The following is a 26523-nucleotide window of genomic DNA, read 5'->3' on the forward strand; positions in this document are numbered from 1 at the left end:
GTAAGAATTACCAAAATATGATACAGAGACACCGAGTCAGCAGATACTTTTGGACAAATGACACAGACCGACTTGCTCAATGTGGAGCTGCTCAATTTATTAAAAATAACACAAACACACACGATATCTGCCAAGGGTAATAAGGCAAAGAGCCATCTAATGAGGTGGGCCTGGACATAAAACCCTCAAACCAAAAGTTATAAAAAGATATCAGGGGTCCGTTTTGAGTTTATTTGTACAGAAGTAATAAAGTGAGGGTTTAGCTCAGTCCCTCAGTAGATGACTGGATAAACAAAATCTGGTCTATTCATGCAACAGAATATTATCCAGCCACGAAAAGGGATGGGGTACTAATGCATGCGACAGTCTTGGAAACATGATGCTAAATGAAAGAAGCCAGACACAAAAGATCATTTCTTGCATGATTCCATGTAAATGAAATATCCAGTATAGGCAAATCCATAGAGACAGAAAAGAGATCAGTGTTTATTGGGGCCTGGGGGGAGGGGGAATGGGGAGTGACTGCTTAGTGGGTTCAAGGTTTACCTTTGGCATGATAAAAAATGTTCTAGCGATAGAGAACAGTGACGGTTGCACAAGATCGTGGACCTACAAATGCCACTCAATTGTACACATTAAAACGGTACATTGTATGTGGGTTTTGTCACAATATAAAAAATAATTTAAAATTTTTATTTAAAGAATTTTTTCATTCCCCAGAGATTACTGGAAGAATTTTCAGGAACCAATTAAACTCATGAAGGGTAGGTGAATTCTTGGAGAAAAAATAATATTCTAACTGTTAAAGAAAAAATTACTTAATGACACCAGTTAAAACATGGTGTTCTCAGACACTCAGTCATGTCTGACTCTTTGTGACCCCCTGGACTGTAGCCCGCCAGGCTCCTCTGTCCACGGGATTTCCCAGACAAGAATACTGGAGTAGGGTGCCATTTTCTCCTCCAGGGGATCTTCCCCACCCAGGGATCAAACACACATCTCTTCCATCTCCTGCACTGGCAGGTGGATTCTTTGCTGATAGCGCCACCTGGGGAGCCCAGTTAAAGCATGAAGTGAAAGTGTTAGTGGCTCAGTCATGCTTGACTCTTTCCAATCCCATGGACTGTAGCCTGCCAGGCTCCTCTGTCCATGGGATTTCCCAGACAGGAATACTGGAGTGGATCACCATTCCCTTCTATAGGGGATCTTCCTGACTCAGGGCTCCAGCCCAGGTCTCCCACATTGCAGGCAGATTCTTTACCATCTGAGCCACCAGGGAAGCCCAAGGCAGACTTTATTTAGGGAGATGGGGTCATCACCTTAGGTATAGGGAGCATCTGCCAAGGGGAGAGGGACTGGACCCAATTCCAAATCCAGTGTGGGCACGTGGGGATTCATAGCCAAGGAGTAGGCTGGGAGTCGGTGGATGGGAACCAACTAAGAGGTGGGCATAGGGAGCGAGACCCCCATGGGGCTCCTGGGTGCAAAAGCCTTTCTGTGTCCCCCATTTCTTGATTACAGGAAAGATGCTTCATTCAGCCTCCCTGACCTTCCCAGAGTTCCAAGAGCAGGTTCAAACAGTTGCTATCAATATCAGGGAGAAGAGAGGGTGTGGAGACAAGGGAAGAACAGTCAAGGAAAAGAACAGAACACACTTGGGGCAGGGTCCTAGTTCAGCCTCAAGGGATACACATAAACAATATCTTTGAGTTGTTTTGCACACGCTGGAACCCCCACTAGATGAGAGAGGTTAAGGGGTGTGCTGCCCACAAGGACATAGACCCCAGACCGGTTGGCACCGGAAGGTTGGTGATGCTGACTCCTACTTACCTCACCACCAACCAATCAGAAGAATGTCCGTGAACTAATCTCACCCTCTATGAACCATTATTATAAAACTCCTCACTGGAGTTCCCTGGTGGTTCAGTGGTTAGGACTTCATAGATCAACTGTGGGGGACACGGGTTCTATCCCTAGTGGGGGAACTAAGATCCCATGTGCCACCTGGCATGGCTAAAAGTAATAATGACAATAAACTAGGGGCTTCCCTGGTGGCTCAGTGATCAAGAATCCTCCTGCCAATGCAGGAGACGTGGGTTCGATCCCTAATCCAGGAAGATCCCACTTGCCGAGGAACAACTCAGCCCGGGCACCACAACTATTGAGCCTGTGCTCTAGAGCCTGGGAGCCACGACTAGTGAGCCCCCCGTGCCGAAAGTCCTGAAGCCTGAGCGCCCTAGAGCCTGTGCTCTGCAACAAGAGAAGCCTACTGCAGTGAGAAACCCATGCACCGCAACTGGAGAGCAGCCCCCAATTGCCACAACTGGAGAAAAGCCCATGCAGCACTCAAGACCAAGCACAGCCCCAAATAAATAATAATAACTTATGTTAATAATCATAATCAATAAATTTTCAACATATGTTAAAATAAAACTCTTCACAACCCCCTGCAGGTCAGGACACAGTTTCAAGGTCATTAGTCCCCTGTCATCCCCTTACATGGCAAAACAAGGAAACTGTTCTTTTCTACTTCTCCCAAAACTGTGTCTCGGAGATTTAGTTCAGCAGAGGGGTACAGAGGCTGGATTCAGCTTCAGTAGCTTCAAGGGTAAGAAAGAGTTTAGCTATGCCGACCTAACAGGATTCTTACTGGATCAGATATCACTTGGGGGGTGGGGGTGGGGGGTGGAGGAAGACGAACGCGATCAGATATCAAAGGAAGGCAGTTCTAGCTGAACTGAGTTAGAAGCATTCTTGCTCAAAATGGACAAGGCCAAGATGAACAACAGAAGTCAAACATCAATCCTAGCTGGGAAAAGAGTTCAAGAAAGCTTAAGCAGAGTTCAGTCAATGAGAGAATCTTTGTCAGTGTTTGAAAATGTCACACTCCAACAGCAGAAAACCCCTCTCGCCCCTCCCACCCCCACCCCCCAGGCTGAGGTTAAAAACAAAGAACTGGATTGTCTAGTTCAACTCCAGGTACTACGTGTGGTGTTCAGCTCTGCTTCTCTGCTATTTACTCTGTTTTCTTCCACATACTGGCTTGCATCCTCAAGCTGGTGCCAAGGTGGCTGCTGCATTCTGGCCATCACAGCCAAACAACTGTGGGGAGAAGCAGCGCACTCCATTCAGGGAGAGCTTCCCCAGGAGCCTCCCCTCAGCTCTGATTGGCCAGCACTACCCACTGCTCAACCAATCCCTGGCCAGAGAATGGGACCACCTGGGAGTGAGGCAGGAGAGAGATGGGCTCTAGGCTAGGCATTTACAATTATCCTCCTGTTTACATTTCCTGGGGAAAGAGGCAGGCAGGCAGGCTCTAGGCTAGATATTTACAATGAGCCTACTGTTCGCACTTGGAGTTAGAAATAACAACAGGAACAGGGTAAATAACTGGACTTTGTCTCCTGTGGACACTTTAAGATAACAGTCACAGCAGGGACAGAGACAGGCTAAATTCTGTTTGAGTAAAAGATCAAGAGGTCACACATTTCCCATCCTTGGGGCAAGGGAGACACAGCACATGTGCAGAAAGACTCCTTGGGGAGTCAAAAAGGAGGAGGTGCCAAACCATAATAGGCAATGCCAAGGCCCTCCATAGACCTCTGGGATGAAACCCATCTTGGAGAAAGTTGCGCATCCTTGTTGGGGAGGGTTCTAGGGCAGGTCAGGTGTGAAAAAATAAATCAGATAATTGGCCAAAGGTAAACAAAGACCTGGGCTTCCCAGGTGGCACTAATGGTAAAGAATCTGCCTGGTAATACAGGCAACGTGGGTTGGATCCCTGGGTCAGGAAGATCCCCTGGAGGAAGACATAGCAACCCACTCCAATATTCTTGCCTAGAGAATCCAATGAACAGAGGAGCCTAGTGGGCTACAGTCCAAAGGGTCCCAAAGAGTGGGACATGACTGAAGCGACTTAGCACACATGCTTAAAGACCCAGAAGAATTGCACTGTCTACTGTGTTCCTCCTCGTTAGTGGGGGAAGCCCACACGCTTTCTCTCCAGGTGTGCATCTCTGCCTCGCTTCTGTCTTAACTAAACAAACTGTTTCTCTGTGTGCTTTCCCACTTGTTGTACTCTGCCTCCAATAATAAACCTTGCATGCGTTTTCACAGTTTTTGCCTCCTTAAAACATTTTTGCTTTCAAATGGAAGTGAGAGACAGGGAAATTCTGCTTCTAGCCTCTAGCCCTTTGTGATCTGGTGGCTAGGGTACCTGGTTTTCGCCCAGGTTGCTGCTGCTGCTGCTAAGTCACTTCAGTCGTGTCCGACTCTGTGCGACTCCATAGACGGCAGCCCACCAGGCTCCCCTGTCCCTGGGATTCTCCAGGCAAGAACACTGGAGTGGGTTGCCATTTCCTTCTCCAATGCATGAAAGTGAAAAGTGAAAGTGAAGTTGCTCAGTCGTGTCCAACTATTCGCAACCTCATGGACCACAGCCTACCAGGCTCCTCCGCCCATAGGATTTTCCAGGCGCCCAGGTTACCCAGGTTCAATTCCTGGTCAGGGAACTAAGATATCGCTTCAAGTCACCACTCACTGCTGCCTCTCTGAGATTAGGAGGCTTGAACCAGCCAGGACCTGCTTTCTGAGGCTGGTGAAAAGCCAGGATGAGGACTACAGGGCGGAGGATGGAACTAACATCTGGTATTAACAGCGACCAGTTTCCCTGGCAGCTCGGCGCTAAAGAATCCACCTGCTAATGAAGGAGATCCAAGTTCGATGCCTGGATCAGGAAGATCCCCTGGAACAGGAAATGGCAACTCACGTGGGCTACACTCCATGGGGTGGCACAGAGTTGGACACAACTGAGCAACAAACAACAACAACAGTTAACAGTGATTCTCTCTGGGCAGTTAGAAGCCGGCTGAATTTTACTCTCTTCCTTTTAAGTTCATTCTGTCTAAATGTTCTAAATAAACCTTGACTTATCTTTTAGTAGTTGTAAGAGGATCAAAGTCATTAGGTGAGACAGAGGCAGGAAGGAAGGAGGGAGGGAGGGAGGGGTAGAAAGAGAGAGGAGCTTTAGGAACTGGAAAATCTAGAATAACTGGCTTTGCTTGGTGCCCTGTCTCTCCCTCTCCCAGCTCAGAGAACCTTTGCTCCTGAAGTTTAACAGGGAAAATTCATCAGAATCCCTGTGGCCCCTAAACTCCACTTCTGCTGTGCTCCAAATTCCTACCAGAATGAAACCGGTCTGGGCAATCTGATCGCAGCCCAAGATTGGAGCAACAACCTTGGAAATAAAGGCTAGGTTTGCAACAATCCCTCTGAGGCAGATGGACAGACCAAACCTCAAAACAGCAGCAAAAAATCCTGGAAGAATTCTGACCCCAGGAACACAACCAGGAACACCGCCTCAAGACCTTCAAGGCTGTAAAGACCGTTTGGGAGGCGAGGATTGAAAACACCTCCAGGAAAACACACTTCCCATGAGCAGGGTCACAAATCTGGGAGGCAGGGCAAGTCCATAGACAAGTTGGATAATAATTACAAATAATGGGCATTTACTGGCCCCTGCCTGCAAAGTCTCCTTACTCCTCCCAACAGCCCCATAAGTAAGGGTGTTTGCACCATCCTCCAGAGGAGGAAACCAAAGTTCCAAGAGGTGAACTCTTGCGCCCAAGATTCCACAACCAAGTGGTGGCAGAGCTGGGCTGACAGCCAGGCTCACCCACTCACAGCAGGGCAGTCCTGGAGTCTACAGATGTTCAGACATCTGGACCATGCCACTTTGAACTGCCTCGAGACAATTCAAAGTCAAGATTTCTTTCCTGTCCCAACCTAAGGACTCTGGGATTTCCCTGGTGGTCCAGTGGTTAAGACTCAGTGCTGACAATGCTAGGGGCTCGAGTTCAATCCCTGGTCAGGGAACTAAGATCCCATGTGCCATGCAGCACTGCCAAAAGATTTTAAAAGAAGACGAAAAAGGAAAAGAAAGAAAAGTGTTCTAACCTGGGGACTCTGGAAGATGCCAATCTCTGAAATGTGTCCAACACATACACACACACACACAGACACACACACACACACACACACACTCACACATACACACACACACACACTCACACATACACACACACACACATACACACACACACACACACACACTGCTACGTGATGTACGGCACCCTGACTTGGTGTTCTCTCCTCCTACAAGACAAGAAATCTCAGCTGGCATCAACCCCCTCAGATCCCTAGGTGTGCGCTGTGCCATAGAAATTTCTCTGACGATGATGGAAATGTCCTGTACCCATGCTCTCAAGTGTGGTAGCCACTGGCCACATGGGGCTGTTGAGCACTTGAAAGTGGCTAGTTCAAGGAACTAGGTAATTTAAATTTATATTTAAATAGCCTTATGTGGCTATGGGCATAGCACAATCCTGGACCCTCCAGCACCCAGGTCATGCCCCAACAGAGCTCAAAATTACACTTGGTCCCTCCCACTTCTCCAGCTTCACCCCCCAACACACAGCTCCTCCCTGCTCGGCCCTCCATCCTTCCAGGATTTTGCTGACTCCTCAGTGTGCCTCAAGGGCTGTCTCAGCCTCCAGGCCTTTTGCCTGTGCTGTTCACACTGCCTGGTATACCTCTCCCCAATCCATCCCACCACATTCCTCCTCCTACTCTAGGTCTCAGCACAGACATGCCCTCCTCCAGGAAGTCTGCCCTGCCCCTCTGGCTGAGTAAGGCATTCCCTCAGGTTCTCCCAGGCCCCGAGGCTCCTCCATCCCAGCATTGATGATCACTCTGTATCGTCATTGTCTGGGGATGGGCCTCTCTGTCTCACACACACACGCGCGTGCATACACACACACAGACCTGTGAGCCCCTGCTGTGGACCGAGGGCAGAGCAGGAGCCGTCTGTCATTACCATGTTCTCAGCATCACTTGGCCCAGGGCTGGGCATAGGGTGTGCATGTTGGAATGAACGAACAGAGGGATGTTTTTGAACAACTATTCTGAGCGCTTCAGAGGGAGCCAGCCACAGGTCAGATTCCATCTCCACCTGCTGATCGACTTGCCTCTCTCCTTGAGCCTCAGCTTTCTCATTCCATGAAACAGAAAGTTATGCATGGTGGATATGGGATGAGGTATTGGGACAAGGTATTACCGACCTCCTTGCCTGGCTCAGGGGGGATTGCTCAATCCGAGGCTGCTGTGACTGTTGTTTTTGCTGTTATAATTACTGCCTTGCTACTGACAGGGAAGAAGAGATGTAAAGGGGTCAAGGGAGGAGTCTTGAGAAACCCTAGGAAGTTCCTCAGTCACCCTGGAAAACTGGTTCAGCCAGCTTCTGTGCAGATCATCCTTCATCTGAAGGAGTACAGGTGAGGCCTTGAGCCTACGGAAAAGGGGTGCCAGGCTGGGCCGGCCTCAGCCATGTCTCAGAGGCACCCCGGGATTCCCACTGAGCGGGCTCACTTCGGATAGCCAGGGGCCCACCCTCGGGCCCCCTCGGTGTCCAGTAGGTGGCCCCTTGGCATCTCCATAGGACACCAAGATGGAGATTCCTGCTGGGTCCCAGCACGCCTTCCCCAAGAGCCTCCTGCTCTCAGGTAAGGAGGAAATGTACCCCCAGTGCTGAGGGGAGAAGGGGTTCTTAGCCCAGGGGCTGAGGTTTCCTCTTGAAAGAGGGAAAATTTGTCAGGGGAAAGGAAATTATGACATTAAGATGGGAGGGAGGGACAGAAGAACCACAACCTCATCTCCATTTAACCTGTGGAGTTTTCTAGAATGTCAGGGCCACGAAGGCTGGAATTTACTTCTGCTTGATTCCCTGCTGAATTCCCAGGGCTTAGAAATCTAGGGAATTTTATTTTCTTTTATTATTGTTTTGGCCGTACCATGCAGCTTATGGGATCTTAATTCCCTGACCAGGGGTTAAACCCACACCCCCTGCGTTGGAAGTCTTAAGTACTGGGCCACCAGGGAAGTCCATAAGGAATTTTAGACATATCATATATAACTAGTATTGTAGCATGAACAATATATTGGTCAAACAATTATTAGTTAGACAAATTAATAAATTAGTTCAGAGAGTCCATGTGTTTGGAGGCAGATCACATACCATCTCCAAGCCGAAAAACTTTCTGGACCAATGGGATGGCAGATCTGTGACATTCATACCTGGGTTCCCACTCTTGCACCCAGAACAGATATCACTAATCAATCCCAGCACTGCTGCCAATGAGCAGCACTCAGAGCCTGCAGTTGAGGACCTATAGGGAGGAGAATGCTATGGTCCCTGCCCGACACTTCTGATCCCAGGCCTCCCATGTAACCCCACAGCCTCCATCCTGGCCCTCTGGGTCCCCCAAGGCTCCTGGGCAGCCCTGCGCATCCAGAAGATTCCGGAGCAGCCTCAAATGAACCAGGACCTTCTCCTGTCTGTCCAGGGCATCCCAAACACCTTCCAGGACTTCAGCTGGTACCTGGGGGAGGAGGCCAATGGCGGTACAATGTTATTCACCTACATCCCCAAGCTACTACGCCCCCAGAGGGATGGCAGTGCCATGCATCAGCGAGACATTGTTGGCTTCTCCAATGGCTCCATGCTGCTACGTCACGCCCAGCCCAGCGACAGCGGCACCTATCAGGTAGCTGTCACCATCAACCCTTCCTGGACCATGCGGGCCAAGACTGAGGTCCAGGTGGTCGGTAAGTGTTGGGCACTGGGGGAAGAAGTGGGGAGGCTAGTGCAACCTGAGCAGCCACCAAGCTCTGCGCAAACATCTGGTCCTCTTTTTCCTTCATGCAACACATATTGGCTGAGCACTTACTCAGTACCAGCCCTGAAGTTGTCATTTAATCCTCTGGTGCATTAACTAAGAACACATCTATTGAATGCTTACTTTGTGCCAGACACTGAGCCGGACCCTGGAGAATGCACCATTCATTTATTCTTCACATGCATGAATTCATGAAATGTGTATTGAGCACCTACTGTATGCCTAGTCTTGAGGGATCTATGTTCATAAGTCAAGAATTTATTGGGAATTCCCTGCCAGTCCAGTGGTTAGGACTTGGCACTTTCACTGAGGCGATCCAGAGTTGATCCCCGTTCAGGGAACTAAGATCCCACAAGCCTCACAGTACAGTAAAAAAAAAAAAAATGTATTAATGAATCTACTCTGAGCAAAACAGAGATATGGTGGCAGAGAACAGCAACAGCTAATATTTCCTAGGTACTTGTTATGGATCAAAAACAGCTCTAAACACCTGCCCTAGAACACAACTTCTCAATCTGGGCACTGTTAACATTTTGGACTGACTATTCCTTCGTAGCAGAGGCTACACAGTTCTGTGCCCTGTCAAGTATCTAGCACCTTCCCTGGGCTCTAGTCACTAGAGGCTAATAGTGCCCTCCCAGTGCCAAATGTCACCCCTGTTTGAGAACCACTGCTGTTGCTGCTGCTGCTAAGTTGCTTCAGTCATGTCCAACTCTGTGTGACCCCATAGACGGCGGCCCATACCCTATATTAATTCATGTGTTTCTTTTCTCAGAACTCCATGAACTATTATATGCCAATTATATCTCAATAAAGCTGGGAGTGGAATGACTTAACTTTTCCAGGCAGACTTGGTCACTCATCACCTAGGTCCCCACAGGACTCTGCTCGTCCCTTTACCTTTGTGATTGTCATCATGGGTTCTAATTTATCACCTTAAGAACTTGTCTTGTGGCAATTCCCTGGTGTTCCAGTGGTTGCAACTCCTTGCTTCCACTGCAGAGGGCACAGGTTCGATCCCTGGTTGGGGAACTAAGATTCCACACGCGCATCAGTGCGGCCAAACAAACAGACCGCAGAGTAAGATAAATGGAACATACTCACCCTTTTATTTTTTAATTAATCCTTACTGAAGTCTAGTTGCTTTACAATGTTGTGTTATTATCATTCCTATTGTACAGAAAAGTGAATCAGCCATACATACATCCCCTCCCTTTGGAACTTCCTTCCCATTCAACTCACCGTTAAGTAGAGTCCCTATGCTATACTATTAAATGACTTGTTATAGGTAAATGCCAGCTTTACCCATAATAACTCATTTAATCCTCACTGCAGCTCTGCTAAGTAGGTAACATTATTAGATCCATTTTACAGATGAGGAAACTGAGGCACAGAGAGGTTAGACTTGTCCAATAAAAATAAATAAATAATGATGTGATCTAGAATAGGCTTTGCTGAGAAAGTAGGCAAAAGAAGGAAGGGAATCCTGAAGATTTCTAGGGCAAGAGTTCCTGGTAGTGGGAATAGCATGTGCAAAGGCCCTGAGGTTAGACTAGTTTGCTGTGTTTAAAGTATAGACAGATGGACTCCATAGCTAGAAGACAGTGAGCAAGTTGGGTGTGAGGTCTGAGAGGTAGACAGGGGCCAGGTTCATAGGCCATGGCAAGACTGACAAGAAGCCATGAGAGGGTTTAAACAGGAGAGTGATCGGATTCACAGCTTAACCCATCCATTGGGCACAAGGCAGGTTGAATCTCTGTTTTATCCTGAAGGTTTGAAGCAGGGTATCAGGCAGCTCACCATCAAATCAGCAGCAGAGATGGGACTCGAATGCAGTGCCTCCTGAATTAGACACACAACTGCCTCTGCAGGAGCTAAATTCCTCATTCACTCCTCCTTCAGCAAGCACCCACTAAGAGCCACCTCCTCCAGGCCTCCTCTGTGTCTGGCCGGTGCTGGGCAGTGCTGGGGATGGAGTGGTGACCGAGGCACACTGACCTTCCCCTCCTGGGGCTCACAGCCCAGTGAGGGAGACAGATATTAACTTCATAATCACACACACCTACAATAGAGTCTTAGGCACAGTGCAGGTACTGGGAAGGAAAGTGCAGGAATTATGAGATTGTAAAGAGGGATGTCAGGGAGGTTGCCTGAAAAGGTGATCCTTCAGTTTGAATGATGATCGACAGTTTCTTCTTCCTTTTTTTTTTTTTTTTTTTTACTACTTTTTGTTTTGGTTGCTCTGGGCCTTAGCTGTGGCATGCGATCTCTTAGTTGCACCATGTGGGATCTAGTTCCCTGACCAGGGATTGAACCCAGGCCCCCCCACATTGGGAGCACAGAGTCTTAGTCACTGGAACCACCAGAAAAGTCCCCTGGAAGTTCTAATTAGAGAAGAAAGGAGCTCTGGAAGGTATATGGGCAGAGGGCTCAGCCTGTGCATAGGGCCTGGGGCAGGAAGCTGCAGGGCTCATGAATTAGCTGGCAGGAGGCCATCATGGCTGAGACAGGGCAGTGAACAGGGGGCATCCTAGGAGGCCAGCACTGCAGGATAAATTTGAGCCAAGGTCAGGGGCTTCCCTGGTGGCTTAGACAGTAAAGAATCTGCCTGCGATGCAGGAGACCTGGGTTCGATCCCTGGGTTGGGAAGATCCCTTGGAGAAGAGAATGGCAACCCATTCCAGTATTCTTGCCTGGAGAATTCCATGGACAGAGAAGCCTGGCAGGCTATACAGTTCATGAAGTCATAAAGAGTCAGACATGACTGAGCAACTAACACTTGGGTTGTAAGGATAGAAGCTCTCTCCAACTGACTCAGAGTGGGGGTGTCTTGTAGAACCCCAGAGGTAGCCCCTGGGATGTGGGCTCTATATTAGGCCTGCATTCACAGCTGCTTCTTCAGAGCCTAGAACAGGGCCAGTCACAATGTTGCATGAATGAATGGACCAGGCGCCCAGCCTGGAGGGTGGGAAAGGAAGCTTTGCAAGAAAGCAGGTTCTCCCTCCCCCTCCAGGGGGTGCCATCTCTGGTCTCATCTCTGCTCCAGGGCTCCATTCTCCTCTCACAGCCAAGGATTCCTACCAAGACACTACACGGGCTTCTTTGCATATTCTGAGTCTTCTCTTCCAAGATGCAGAGATAGGGAGAAAGGGAGCTGGAGAGACAGACAGACAGAGAATCTGGTTGGCCCTCTCTGACCTGTGGGTCTGCTTCCCCTTGAGTCAAAGGCCCACCCCTTTTCCAAGGAGATGGGATCAAGTACAACAAACCAGAAGGGGAGCTGGAGATGACGGCTGGGAAGATGAGCCAGGACTCAACAGTCACAAGGTAGACTTTATCCTTTTGTTCATCATCAATCTCCTACTGCCTAGAGCATGGCTTAGCACACATGAGCAGCTCAGTAAATATTTGCAACCCCACCTCTGATTTATGAAGCACTTACTACTTGCCGGTACCTCCAACTAAGTGCTTTGCCAACCTCACTTCATTCCATTCCCATAAGAACTTTGCAGGTAGCCCTGGGATGGTCCCCATTTTACAGAAGGGTAAATGGAGGCCCAGAGTGGGCCCCAGAGCATGCCTCTGGGAAGGGGAGGAGCCAAGTGCATAGCCCTGTCCCTCCTGCTATGAGCTTCTTACACACGGACTCCCATGGAAGTACTGAGGGGTCCCCGTGGAGAAAGCAAGCAAAGGAGGCAGGGAACGGCCTTGATTTCAGAGGGCTGAGCACAGGGAGCAGGGAAGCCAGGCAGTTCAGCCCAGCATGAAAAGAAGAGCAGAGGAAAAGGCAGAGGGAATTAGGGATAGGCTTGGCTGGGAGGGTCCTCATGTTAGGGTGGGTGTCCTCAGCCCCAGACATTTATATTGGAGGGCCCCAAATTCAGCCCCCCAACCTAGGTGGGAATGGAAATGGCCAACAGCACTTCCAGCATCCCAGGTAACTCACACACTCAATCTCTCTTCATCATGAGGGAGTTTGGCTGTAACCGAAGCCAACTCCGACTGGCATGTGCAGGAAGGTGTTTTAAGGGTTTTTTAAAAAATATATTTATCTTTTAAGTTTATTTATTTGGCTGTGCCAGGTCTTAGTTGCACCACATGCGACCTTCTAGTTCCAGTATGTGGACTCTAATTCCCTGACCAGGGATTGAACCCAAGCCCCCTGCATTGGGAGTGTAGCGTCTTAGCCACTAGACCACCAGGGAAGTCCCCAGAAAGGGGTTTAATAAAGCTTAGCATGTCTAAAAAAAATAATACACATCAATTTATTTAAAACTCAGAAATAGACTCACAGATATGAAAAACAAACTTATGGTTACCAAAGGGGATGAGGAGGGATAAATGAAGAATATATATATAAAATAGATAAACATTAGGGATTTACTGTATAGCACAGGGAACCATTGGAGAAGGAAATGGCCACCCACTCCAGTATTCTCGCCCGGAGAATTCCATGGACAGAGGAGCTTGGCAGGCTACAGTCCATGGGGTCGGACATGACTGAGTGACTAACATTACTACAGGGAACCATAGTCAGTATCTTGCAACAATTTACAATAAAAGAATCTGAAGTTATACAACTAAAACTAGCCCAACGTTGTAAACCAACTATGGTTAAATTAAAAAAAAAAAAAAAAAACTATAAAAAAAAAAAATAAAAAGGGTAGTACATGTTCGCAGGACCTTCCCGAGGCTAGAAACAAGGAACAAGGTATAAATACCCTTGGTGGAACTGCTCCTACTGGAGTAGCCATTGCCCACAACATCTGGGCCCCTGGGGCCCAGAACCCCTCCCTGAGGGCCCTTGGAAGGCTGCATTCATTCATGTATTCATTCAATGAGCATCTACATCGAGCACCTACTGTACGCCAGGCACTGAGTTTACAGAAGGAAAGTACAGAGATCACTGCTCTTGTGCAGTTTATACGTTGGTGAACGTGCCGGCTCCAGCCTCACCATCACAGGCCCCACGTGGTACCTGCATCTCTGGCTTCACATGGACCCATCTAAATCAGGGAGCCTGGCTCACATGACAGGTCCCCACGGAAAAAGAACCTAAGAAAGAGAGTCTCTGGCAGGACTCCCAAGGCGTATGATTCACAGAAACACAAGCGAAGGCTCAGAATGTGTAGATACGGTAAACCATCCCCAGTTCACAGATGACAATACTGGGGCTCAGAGACGGGAAGTCAGTCTCCCGAGGTCACACAGCCCGCAAGCAACAGCAACTTGGCTCAAAAGTACAGAGGGGAGCCACAGTCCCAGAAACCTAGTCATGAGGGTTTGGGGCCTTTGAGAAACTCTGCCCGGTTTCCTCAGTCTTCAGGCCCTTTGGTACCCATGGGGATTAATTGTGGAGCCTGACTGCCCCTGACTGACCATGTACAGTGTGTTTCTCACACAGGTATCGTCTATGCCCTCCCAATCATGGCGTGATGATCCCCATTTTACAGATGGGAAAACTGAGGCACAATCTGAGTAACTTGTCTAGGTCATCCACATAGGGAGAAGCAGATGCTGGACTGGAACCCGGGCTAGTTGGCTCCAGAGTCTATGCTCCTAGTTAGGTCTTGATTCTGCCTGGGCGTTAACAGCTATCATCGTAAACTAACTATATGGAGTCAAGGGTTTAGTCCTGACCCACAATGCAGTTACAGAATTAGACACAAAACCTGCCCTTGAGGCCCTAGCTAAACCCAAAGCCCCCCCTGGCTCAGGGAGTTCTTTCCCACTCAGGCTCAAGTTTGAGCTGCCAATAATGAAATTGAATTTGGTGAAAGCAAGACAGGCTTGAGAGTGGCCAGAGAATGGAGAAGGGGAACTTCTACTCTAAAAGCCTCTTCCCTCTGAAGGGAGAGGCGTAGGGGGATTTTAAGGGCTCCAGGAAAGAGGTGGAGATTTCAGGGGCAGCTTGGGCATGTGCAGTCACCATGCTCCTTTGCACATAGCTCTAACTGAGCCTTTGTTTTAGTTAAGTCACCTCTGACTCTTCAACCCCATGGACTGCAGCCCACCAGGCTCCTCTGTCCATGGGATTTCCCAGGCAAGAGTACTGGAGTGGATTGCCATTTCCTTCTCCAGGGGATCTTCCTGACCCAGGGATCGAACCCAAGTCTCCTGCGTTGGCAGATGGATTCTTTACCACTGAACCACCAAGGAAGCTAATTTTGCCTAGCAGAGTATAAATCCCCTCTTTGGCCAGAGATCTAACGAAACAAAGGTAACTCTCGGACACCTCCAGGTCTCAGTTGCACAGGTGCACTCATGGGGTCATGTCAGAGCCAGTTTTGGGGCGGTTGACCACTGTATATCTCTTAGCGCACAGCTGCAAAGCATCGCTGGAAGATATCAATTGCTTTGAAGCAAACACGAAGATAAATCAGAGCAAGTGTTCTTCAGCTCTCGGGGCCTGGTATGAAAACACAGAGATAAACGAGGCGAGGACAGTCGGCCTTCTTGGATCTAGCCAGTTCAGTCTGGTTTTGTCTCAGGTCTTTGCAGCATCCTGTTGATAAAACACAACTAACCTGTGTGGTTTAAAAAAAAAAAAAAAAAACAGTTTCTGTACCTGGGACCTGGACTGCATAGACTGCATAACACGGGTGTCAGTATGACCTTTAGTGAAATGGCCAAAACGTTCAGAGGTTTTGTTCCTATGTCTGTAAAATGGGGACAACGACATCACCACCATCACAGGATCCTTTAGATCCCCAACATTTTTGGCACCAGGAATGGGTTTCGTAAAAGACAATTTTTCCGTGGCAGGTGGGGTGGGGTGAGTAGTTTGGGGATGATTCAAATGCATTACTATTATTATGCACTTTATTTCTGTTTATTATTACATCAGCTCCACCTCAGATCATCAGGCATTAGATCCCAGAGTTTGGAGACCCCCTGCTTTAGAGGACTGCCTTGGCAAGTCCATGTGAAGCTGCTACTTTTGAAGCTGTGGAAATAAAGGATAACCAAAGGAGGAAAACAAAGGCTATTAATTCAGAGCTTGTGTATAGCAGGGGCATCATCCACTATCCCTTGCATTTTGGCAGAGACTCAAGGGCAGGCAGAGAGGTGGAAAAGCCTTGGAATGAAAAACAGGAAAGGCTATAGGTGTGTCTTTGTGGGAGGCGGTTGGCACAGAAAGGCAGGACACCCTAGGTGATTGGTTACGATACGTGTTTGGCTTTCTCTGGCTGGCCCTGAGTTAGAAAGGAGGGACAAAAATTAGGGAGGCTGTTAGTTAATCAAGTCCTGGCCATTTGGCACTGATTGTTACAGAAGGTATTGTTCAGCTTCCTGCGTTGTCACTAGAGATAGAAATCTGGCTTCCTGTAAGTCTGACTTTAGCTAGCTTCCTGGGCTGTTTGTAAGAGGGTTAGTTTCCTAGGCAGTTTGCTGTACCTTGTGAGTCAGAATTCTGTTTTCAGAGCTGGTCTGACAGTTGTCGGTTTGCATACTGGTCTCTCAAAGCACTTTTTCGATGTGATTCTACCTTATCAAAGATCAACATGGAGGGACTTCCCTGGTGGTGCAATAGTTAAGAATCCACCTGCCAACACAGGGGCCACAGGTTCGATCTCTGGTCCGGGAAGACTCCCACATGCTGTGGGGCAGGTACGCCTGTATGCCGCAAGTACTGAACCCACGCTCTAGAGCCTGAGAACCACAGCTACTGAAGTCCATGCGCCCTAGAGCCTGTACTCAGCAACAAGGGAAGCCACTGCAATGAAAAGCCCTCACACAGCAACGAAGTGCAGACCCCGCTCCACAACTAGAGAAAGCTCCCATGCGGCAACAAAGACCCAGTGGAGCCAAAAATAAAATTAAAAATAAAAGGATCAACATGGATAAATCTACTCAATGGAAGACCCAGATTTTTTGTTAGTAGAACTGAGAATAGATGGTCCCAGAGACCAGTGAAGAGAAAAGCCAAAAGAAAAGAAGTTTCAGTCCTGGAAGAAGAAACAGAATGTGAAAAAATAAATAAATAAAAATTAAAAAAAAAAAAAAAGAAACAGAATGTGAGGCTTGGGTCCAGCTACTTCTTGCTGTGGGACAAACTCAGTGGTATAAAACAACAACCATTTTATTATGTTCATGATTTCTGGGATCCAAGAATACAGAGAGCTTCGTGATATCCAGCCTCAGATGAAAGGCTTCAAAAGGCTGAGCTTGGCTCAAATGCCGGAAGCCAAAAGCACCCAGAGGTGTCTTCATGTACTTGCTGTCAGCTGGGAGCTCAGCTGGGGCTATCAATAAGCTCATTGATCCTATTGATCAATGCGTCCTCACCAGTGTGACTGCTTGGGCTTCCTCACAACATGGTAGCTCGGTTCTGGGTTCATGATGGGAAAGCATGGAAAGAGGAAGTGTTCTGGAAGACCACAGCAGAAATTCCGTGCCTGCTTCCGACCTAGCCTTGGAAGTCACACACCTTGATCTACACCGTATTCTTCTGATTTCAAGTGAATCACTAATGTTGGCCCACATTCAAGGGAGGGAGATTAGACCTTCCGCTAGATAGGAGAATGGCAAAGTCATATTGAAGAAGGGTGTTCGGTTGCAATCAACTTCGGAAAATACAGTGATTCACAGGCTGGCTCTTCACAAGCTCACTGTCTATAATAAAAGGCAGAAAAACTTCCTTGGTGGTCCAATGGTTGAGAATCCGCCTGCAAGGCAGAGGATACCATTTGGATCCCTGGCCCGAGGAGTGTTCACATGCCTTGGAGCAACCAAGCCTGCACACCACAACTACTGAAGCCCTCGCACCGAAGAGCCCTGGATGCAGGACACAACGAAGACCCCGCACAACCAAAAATAAATGAAAAATTTTAAATACAAAGTGTTTTTAAAAAATAATAAAATAGAAGGCAGAAAAGATGGCCAAACATAAATAAAATTTTAAAATAAATAATATTTTTAAAAATAATAAAATAAAAGCCAGAAAATATAAACAAGCTGTGGAAATCATGTGAATCAGGAAAGTTTTCTGCTACAGCAACAGAAACTGCTTCTGGCTGATTTAAACAGAAAAGGAACAAATTCAAGGATCCTAGACAACTCAGAGAGTCTCCAGAATGGCAGGGAGCCAGGCTTGGAACGTGTTGTTTGTTGAATTGCATGCTCAATTGCTTCAGTCGTGCCCAACTCTTTGCGATCCTGTGGACTGTAGCCCACCAGGCTCCTCTGTCCTGTGGGGATTCTCCAGGCAAGAATCCTGGAGTGGGTGCCATGGCCTCTTCCAGGGGATCTTCCTGACCCGGGGATCAAACCCGTGTCTCTTATGTCTCCTGAACTGGCAAGTGGATTCTAAACATCAGGCTTTGCTACCAAGAAGGACTGGGATAAAACAGATGTCCAGATTGAGATTAAAGGCTGGAGGTCCTCTTGGAGGGGGCCAGAGTGAGGTAAGGCTTGGTCCCAGATCTGGCATGTTGAGTTTGAGAATCCTACGAGTCCTTTATGTTCCTGACAAAACACAGTCCAGAACTTCACCCTTTTCCTGGAAGGATGGAGGCGTCATCAGCTGAGGCAAGAAAAAGCCAGTAACTGAAGCAAGGGTGGGGCAGCGTGTCATAAGGTAGGTATGGGATGTGCTGAGGTTGGAAGAAAATCCTAGAGAAGCAGAGATTTTGAGGTGGGGGGAACCAAGATGTTCCATCTGGGACATGTTGACTTTTCCGTGCAGCAGAATCAACCAGACAGTTGGATGCTCAGATCTGAAATACAGGAGAAAGCTCTGAGCTGGGAAGATGAAATCACACTTCAGTGTTCTATGGACTGTCACTGATACAGTGGGGAGGGTGGTGGGGAGGCCTTCCAAAGAATCACATGGCCCTCTCCCTCTCTCTTTCTCTCACTCCCCAGAAAAGCCTAAGGAGCTGCCCGTTACCAACCCGCCTGTGAGTGCTGGGATTGTGGCTGCTATCGTCATTGGATCTCTTGCCACTGGGTGTATGTCCGTCGGCATCATTGCCTATCTCCTGGTGACAAGAGGCTGGAGGGCTCAGAACCACAGGTACAGGAGCCCCAGCCCTCTCTCCTTCCTGTCAGTCTGCTCCCCCTGCCCTCTTGGATCCCCTTGATTCTTCTTCCCTAAGTCACATCATCCAACTCATACACAATCTCATCCATCCTGGAACCCCTGAGGTGGAGAGGATCTTCCTACCTTGTATTAGACAGAATTCTGCATTGCAAGGGACAGAGACCTTACCTTTATATTGGCTTACCGAGTAATAAGAAACATTCTTGTCCTATATAAGTGAGCTTCAGGTATGGCTGGATCCAGGGGCTCAATTCTATCAAGAAACTCTGATAGAATGTAGACCTCTCAACTCTCCTTTTCTCTACAGTTGCTCCATTTCCAGGAAGGTTCTCCCCTTAAGGTGTGACAAGATAGCTCTCAGTGGCTCTAGCCTTATATTCCAGCTCAGCCACCCAAGCGGAAAAATAGTACCTTTTCCCTGATAGTTCCATCAAAAACCCCAGAGCTGCCTCTCACCAGCTTAACTAAATCACATGTCCTTACATGAAATAATCACCATGGCCAGGTCTTAGAATGCAAAGTTGAGCTACTTGTATAACCCTGGAGCCAGAGAGATAAACCTGGCTCCACATGATGAAATGGATTGAGAGTGGGGAAGGTTCCTCAAAAGAAAACCAGATGTAATTGCCAAAGAATGGGAGTGGATGGCGGGCAGGCAAAGGCATCAGATGGTGCTTACCTCTGAGGGGTTGGGTAGGCAGGAAGAGGGAGAGGCAAAGACACAGAGAGAAGGGGGAGGAAGCCTGTTTTCCCAGGGAACAGTGTATTCATGAAAAATTCCTTTCTCATGAGATCAGCCTCTTCAGAACTTTGTCTCCTATCTTGATTCTGAGTTAAGATGTCTAATTTTGCTTCCACTCAGTAATCCCTAGAAAATGAAAGCAGTAATTCTGTCTCCTCCCTCAACTCTTCCTTATGTGTTATAGCTTCCTGACCTTCAAGATTTTGTTTTCCCTGAATATGTTCTAATTTAGGGGTGGCAAACAGCCTTCACCTCCCAGCCCAATTCCGATCAGTAAATTAACCTACACATATTTGTTGAGGACCTGCTATGGGCCAGGTACTATTCTAGGCACTAGACAGCTTAATGGAAAAGGAGGTGGGGAGTCCCATCTAAGTTAGTGAGAAAAGATGCTGCGATGGATTAACAATGTCTGCCACAGTCATATCAAAGGAAGTGGAGGCACATGAGCCATACCTGCTAGATATCCTTGTCATCTCAAAAGTGATACTTTGAGGTGATGGGGGACGTCTCTGGTGCTCTGGTGGTTAAGAATCCACCTTGCAATGCAGGGGATGAGGGTTCAATCCATGGTCGGGGAACTAAGATCCTAAGCCTGTGTCCTGCAACTAGAGAAGCCTGCACGCCACAACTAAGCCCGGATGCAGCCAAAATAAATAAGTAAATAAAAGGGAGCTACAGTCCATGGAGTCACGAAGAGAAAGGACATGACTGGACAAACACACACACACACAAACACCATAGTTTGCCAGCGCCTTAGAGACTAGAAGTCATTCAACAAATGGCACCGAACTGGCTCATGAATGGCAAAAGTTCTCAAGATAGTGAACCTTACCTGCCTACCTTGTAAGCTCCAGAACCAAAGCTAGACACCGTATAACCTGACCCTCTGACCAGCTTCCTTCCCACAGGGCCAGTGATTCTAGGTAAGTTTGAAACATTTCAAAATCTAAAAAAATTTTAACCTTTTGATGACATTTTTAAAGTTATGATATTTTTAAAGGCGTTGAATCAGATGGGGAAAAGAATTCCTTTTTCTTCTCTTTCTGCATGATTCTGAGAGCGGTAAATGAACACCTTGATCAGGTTTTTTTAACGCCTTTCTAATGCTTGCTATCTTCTATGAAGAGAAAATCAGCAACATATGGAGCTATGAATCTAAACCATTGTTTGACTTTTCCTTTCTCACTTTCTATACTTATGTCCAGCTGTATGGATCCCATGGACAGAGAAGCCTGGTAGGCTGCAGTCCATGGGGTCCCTAGAGTCGGACATGACTGAGCAACTTCACTTTCACTTTTCACTTTCATACATTGGAGAAGGAAATGGCAACCCACTCCAGTGTTCTTGCCTGGAGAATCCCAGGGACGGGGAGGCCTGGTGGGCTGCCGTCTCAGGGGTCGCACAGAGTCAGATAAGACTGAAGTGACTTAGCAGCAGCTGTATGGAGTTGTACTTTCATTCACAATGTAACAGCTTCCAACTGGTCTCCCTGTTGCCACTCCCACCCGCACAGTCTGTCTCCCGTTCCCGTTTAGCAGCCAGAGAGTCTGTTAAAATTGGTCAGGGACACCCCTGGTGGTTCAGTGGTTAAGAATCAGCCTTGCTAGGCAGGAGACATGGGTTCGATCCCTCGCCTGGGAACTAAGATCCCACAGGCAACTAAGCCCGGGCGCTGTAGCTACTCAGCCAGCAAAGATCCCACATGATGCAGTGAAGATTCCCCTGGGCTGCAACTAAGACTCGACAGAGCCAAATAAAGAAATAAATCAGTCAGCTCTGGTCCTGGAGTCAAGGCCAAAGTCCACACCATGGTCACAAGACCCAGCTCAATCTGCCACGCGCCCTCTCGCCTCCCTGACCTCACCTCTTGCCACTCTTTCCCTCACTCTCTCTGCCCCAGCCACACTCCGCTCCTTACTATTCCTTTGCTGTCCCGGCTCCTGCCTCAGGACCTTTGCACAGACTGTCATCTCTACGTGGAACTTTCTTCTCTTGATTTCTGCACACCTGGTCCCCCTGGCTACTCCAAGCCTTTGCTCAGCTGTCACCTTCTCAATGAGGCACACCAAACCGCCCTGCCTGAAACTGCACACACACACACATACACACACACACATATACCACCCTCTGCACACACACACACACACATACCACCCTCTGCCCCCTGCAGTCTTCATTTTCCTTCATCCCACTTTTCATTCCCTGATGTTCAATGTCCCATCATTTATTCTAATCCTCTCCCTCTCTCCTCACTATGGCGTCCACTCCAGGAGACCAGGTGTCTTTGTCAGTCTTGTTCCCAGCTGTGCCCCCAGTGACTTCAACAATGCCCAGCCCGTGGTCAGTGTTTTTATAAATATTTGTTTAGTGAATTAATGAATTCATGGTAGGGAGGTCACATACTTTTTAAATAAGGGTATTCAAAAGAGCTGATTTAAAGAGGAATATTAAGGAAATCATGAAACAGGTAGGTGGAGCTGAATCGTTCAGGTGGTCTGTGTAACTGACGAGGTTAAGGATGCCCTCTGTAAAGCAGCGGCAGGGGAAACCTGAGGAACGACTGTGAGCCTGGGGATTATGGGTGGAGAAGCTGGGATGGGGCAGAACTTGTCCAGGGTCATTCTGAAGCGGGGATCCTCTCTCTCTCTAGGGCCTGATGGGGTTTCCAGCTTCTCTGAGTCTCTCTCCAGCCACCTGAGCATCTTTCAATTCTAATATCCTTTCCTCCATGTGCCCCCAGGATAACAGCCACAGAGAAACCAGAGCTGGGCCCCAGTCATCGTGCTGGTAAGCCAGAGACACCTGTCTCGCAACCTGGCTCTCCTCAGGGCCCCCTCCTCCTCTGCTTCCCAGCCAAAAACCCCCTTGTGGTCCCCAGTTTGGGGCCTCCCAATCACTTCCCCCACCCAGACCTTGCTGGGACTCCCCAGATTCAGCCCACGGAGTCAGTACATTAGCGCTCACCCCAAACCTGTTTCTCCTCCTTTTCTCAGTGTCTAGTACTCCTGTCCTCTACCACTCCTGTCCTCTACCACCACAACACTGCTGGCTCCTGTCCTCCAACGGGTCACAACCCAACCCAAGCTCCATCTTCTGGATCTCCCAACCCAGTTCCCCACTGTCCTCCCAGCTCCCACACTCACCTCCACCCCATTTCTGAGCAGAGTCCTTCTATATCTCTGACCCTGTCTCTCCTCTGCTCAAAAACCCTCTATGGCTCCCTAGTACCCTTAGGACAAAGTTCAGACTCCTTAACATGACTCTCAAGGCCCCTCATTAACTGGTCCCCTCTGTCTTTCTTGGCTTCATCTCTCATAAGTAACATTTCCATCTCCAAAACAATACAAAGAAATATATATATATATATATATATATATATATATATTGGGGTCGCCAAGAAGTTCATTCAGATTTTTCCATAAGATCTTACGGAAAAACCCAAACAAACTTTTTGACCTACCCAGTGCAATCCAGACAGAGGAAACATAGTCCCTCAAACACCAGCATTCTCACCGCCAGGCCTCTGCACACCCGCGTTCTTGCCTTTGTGTGGCTCTCACTTCTCTTGCTATTCTCAGAGGTCCCCTCCTCCAGGAAGTCCTCCCTGACCCCCCTCCAGGAGCCCTGTGGGCTCCCCTACCCCAGCTCTGCACACTCTGGGTCATCCCCAACTGAGGACAGGTTTGTCTCCCCCACTGAACCATGAGCCCCAGGAAGGCAGGGCAAGGCCAGCGCTGCCTCAGTCACTACTGTGTCCCCAGCACAGGGCTGGGCAAGAAGAGGGCTTAACACAAATGTTAGTTGCAGTAGCTGGAACGGACCTGTGGGCCACCTGTCAGCCGGTTCCTCCTCTTGTCCTCTGCTTCAGGTGATGACAGCATCTATGAAGCAATACCATCGCCAGTCCTCCTGGTGTCCCCTTGTGACACGGGGCCCATGAACACTGCCACGGTAAGCCCCCGCCCCTCTCCCCTAAAGCCTCCTTTTGACCTGTTGCCTCCCTTCCGAGTGTGCTGGGGCGCCCAAGGGTGCCTTGTCACACAATTTGGGAACTGCTGTTCCCTGTCTAGGCCACTCCCTATTTTAAAAATATAAGCCAAAGAAATTAAAAGGAAACAGCACAACACAAAGACAGTTTGTCTCTGGGCATGGAGGCTGGTGGGTGGGCTTTATCTTCTTCTTAGAAGTGTGGCAACTTAAGACAGGATTCTTATAAGAGGATTTTCTACACTGAGCAGATATTTCCTTTACAGGTGGAAAGGGTTGCTTAAAGTAAGAAATGAGAGAGGCTGGGGATTCCCTGGCGGTGCTCTGGTTAAGACTGCACTTTCACTGCCGAGGGTGCAGGTTCAGTCCTTGATCGGGGAACTACGGTCTCACAAGCCTCCTGGTGCAATCAGAAAAAAAAAGAAATAAGAAGAAGGTGGAGGAGAAGGAAAAGGGACTTAAACAGTTAAGACTGAAAGCTTAGACCCACGTGTGTTGACGGAGAGGCTGAGCATTATCTGGGTGATTGTCAGGCCATTGGCTGCACCTCCCATGTAGCCATTTCTCAGAGGAGAACACTGAGTACAGGGAGGTTAATTCCCTTCACTTAGAGGCCTCAGAGTCAGGGAGGGGCAGTGGGGACCCGGAGTCCAGGTCTGTCCCGATACCACAGGGCAAAGGTGGGGGGTGTTAGGGTGCCGGGGCCCTGGCTCACCTCTGTTCTTCCCTTGCAGCCGCCAGACCTGCCTCTGCCCCCGCCCCCACCCCCACCCCCACCGCCCCCGGTGCCGCAGCCTGAGAACCACCCCTACCAGGTATGGAGCTGGAGGAGGGGGGAGGGGTCAGGAGCGCCGGGCTCGATGGGCGGGGCTTCCTTTCCGACCCCGCCCCCGACTCCCGAGCTCCCGGGAAGGAAGTGCGCAGCCCCCTCGCCGAGACTTCCCGGGCAAGTCATTTCCCGTCTCCGGGACGAGGGGCGGAGGAGGGGTGCGTTACAGTTTGTTCCTGCGTCAAAGGAAGCCAATGCAGGAAGAAATGAAGCCCAGAGAGGGGAAGGGCCTTGCCCAGGGTCCCACAGCGAGTCGGGCCCCACCGCAGGGCGCCCCCGTTCCTGGGCCTGGGTCTCAGCCAGTCGCCCGCCGTCTGCCCCTGAGCTTCTGCCTCCGTCTGTGTCCCTGTGCGTCCTATCTTACGTTTCTCTGTACGTGTCTCGCTACCCCTGAGGGGTCTCCCCACCCCGCCCCCGGGTCCTTGTGATCTTGTGTCTCTCCCTAACTCTTTTTTCTGTATTCTGCACGGAACTTGGTTTCTCTGTCTCTCTCACTCTCCTTGTTCCTCCTTTTCTGTGTCTCTGTCTCCCGCTGGCTCTCACCCCCAAACCACAACAACCCCTCCGTCTCTTTCCCTCCCCTTCCCCACCAGGATCTGCTGAACCCCGACCCTGCCCCGTACTGCCAGCTGGTGCCCACGCCCTGAAGGGGTCCCAGGTGAGGCCAGCCGGGGAGAGGAGACGCGTCAGACTTCCCCCGGGCCTTGAACCCGCAGAAAAGCCTCCGCAGAGACGCAGCACGACTGGGACCCCGGGGCTGTAAGGTCGACAAGATGGACGCGGCCTTGGCCTAGGCAGCACAGCAGGACGGTGACGGGCCTAGCTCCTCACCCCGCAGCCAGCGAACAGCGCGCCCTGAGGTCTGGCCCTCCAGCAACCTGGCCTGGGCCCATGCCTGGGAAAAGCAGGCTCTTGCTACCCCCGCTCCACTCCAAAGCCCCCCAGAGGGTGGTCTCAGGCGTGCTTCCAGCCAGACTGCACAAGCCCCTGCTTGGCCGGGCTCCCTCATCTCACCCCACAGTGCCCCACCCAGCTCTGTTGACCTCCCTAGAAGCCCCTTCCCCTGAGCTCCCCACCACACGTGCCCCAGAGCACAAGACACATGACCGCAAGCTCCGGCTTCACGAACCTGTGGCCCCAGAGGACAGTCCAGGCCAGTTTCCATGGCCGCCAGGGCCCCTTCCCTGTCCAGGCAGATCCAGCCCCTTTTAAAATTCAGTTTCTCAGAACCTGTGACCAACTTCTGCCCATTTGCCGCCGCACCCCCAGTTCGGGGCAGCCACTTTCTCCTTTACCCCCACGTAACCCTGTCCTCAATGTGGGTTCCATCTCTCACCCTCTAATTTATTCATTCATTCAGCAATAAAAAAAACTGTGTGCCCTGCACAGTTCAAAACAAACATCCCTGCTCTCCTGGAGGGTCACTCTGGCAACAGAGAGTCAATAAACAAAATAAATAACATATGTGGTGTGTTGGTGGGAGGCATGAAGAGAGAAGGAGGGCAAGTGTGTTGGGGAACTGTGTGTGTGTGTGTGTGCACGCACGCACATGCACACACGTGCTCAGTCACTCAGTTGTATCCAATTCTTTTGCAGCCCCATGGACTGTAGACCACCAGGATCCTCTGTCCATTTGATTTTCCAGGCAAGAATACTGGAGTGGGTTGTCATTTCCTCTTCTGGGGATCTTCCCAACCCAGGGATTCTTACCACTGAGCCACCTGTGATGTGCTGGGGTGGGAGGGATAGAGAAGAGTGAGAGTGTTTGGGGGTTGAGGTTTTAAACAAAGGGCAGAGGGGGCTTAGCTGAGAAGGCAACAGTGGGCAAAAACCTAAAGGAGCAGAGGGAGGGAGCCCTGAGGGGATCTAGAAGGAAAGCATTCCAGGCGGTGGGAATAGCGAGAGCAAAGGCCCTGAGGTAGGAGTCTGCCTGGTGAGTCCCAGGAGCATCAAGGAGGCCAGCACGGCAGAAGCAGAATGAAGAAAGGGGAAAGGGTGGGAGGCGAGGTCAGGGAGATGGGCAGGGGCAGACCATGCAGGGCATGTAAGCCCCTGCAAAGACTGGCTTTTCCTCTGGGAGCCAAAAAACAGACTGTGTGGTAGGTGGAGGAATGACCCTTGCATTACTTAGGGATTCTGTTACACCCAGCTCCCTGTAAATCCTGACTGAAACAACCCCACACCC

General features: G+C 49.4%; 1 protein-coding gene and 1 long non-coding RNA gene across 2 annotated transcripts; one reads left to right on the top strand and one right to left on the bottom strand.

Moving 5' to 3' along the window:
• Nucleotides 1-7214: 7214 nt before the first annotated feature.
• Nucleotides 7215-25800, top strand: CEACAM19 (CEA cell adhesion molecule 19). The gene is made up of 7 exons (XM_070771227.1): nucleotides 7215-7559; nucleotides 8293-8661; nucleotides 18600-18750; nucleotides 22263-22309; nucleotides 23391-23473; nucleotides 24244-24324; nucleotides 24932-25800. Exons 1-7 carry the CDS (start codon nucleotides 7505-7507, stop codon nucleotides 24983-24985), a joined length of 840 nt encoding a protein of 279 aa, XP_070627328.1. The 5' UTR covers nucleotides 7215-7504; the 3' UTR covers nucleotides 24986-25800.
• Nucleotides 17627-22333, bottom strand: LOC139177140 (uncharacterized). Its single transcript, XR_011561617.1, has 2 exons — nucleotides 18962-22333; nucleotides 17627-18451 (listed from the first exon to the last, which is right to left on the bottom strand). It is a non-coding gene; the product is annotated as an uncharacterized lncRNA (long non-coding RNA).
• Nucleotides 25801-26523: the final 723 nt, after the last annotated feature.

This window comes from Bos indicus, chromosome 18 (assembly GCF_029378745.1).
Source record: "Bos indicus isolate NIAB-ARS_2022 breed Sahiwal x Tharparkar chromosome 18, NIAB-ARS_B.indTharparkar_mat_pri_1.0, whole genome shotgun sequence".
NCBI classification, from domain to species: domain Eukaryota; kingdom Metazoa; phylum Chordata; class Mammalia; order Artiodactyla; family Bovidae; genus Bos; species Bos indicus.

What these genes read in the sequence shown, in the direction of transcription:
- CEACAM19 (XM_070771227.1), top strand. Translation starts at nt 7,505, where the DNA reads ATGGAGATTCCTGCTGGGTCCCAGCACGCCTTCCCCAAGAGCCTCCTG. An exon ending in GGCCCATGAACACTGCCACG is followed by an intron (nt 23,474 to 24,243) that starts GTAAGCCCCCGC and finishes CTTCCCTTGCAG; the next exon opens with CCGCCAGACCTGCCTCTGCC. An exon ending in CTGAGAACCACCCCTACCAG is followed by an intron (nt 24,325 to 24,931) that starts GTATGGAGCTGG and finishes CTTCCCCACCAG; the next exon opens with GATCTGCTGAACCCCGACCC.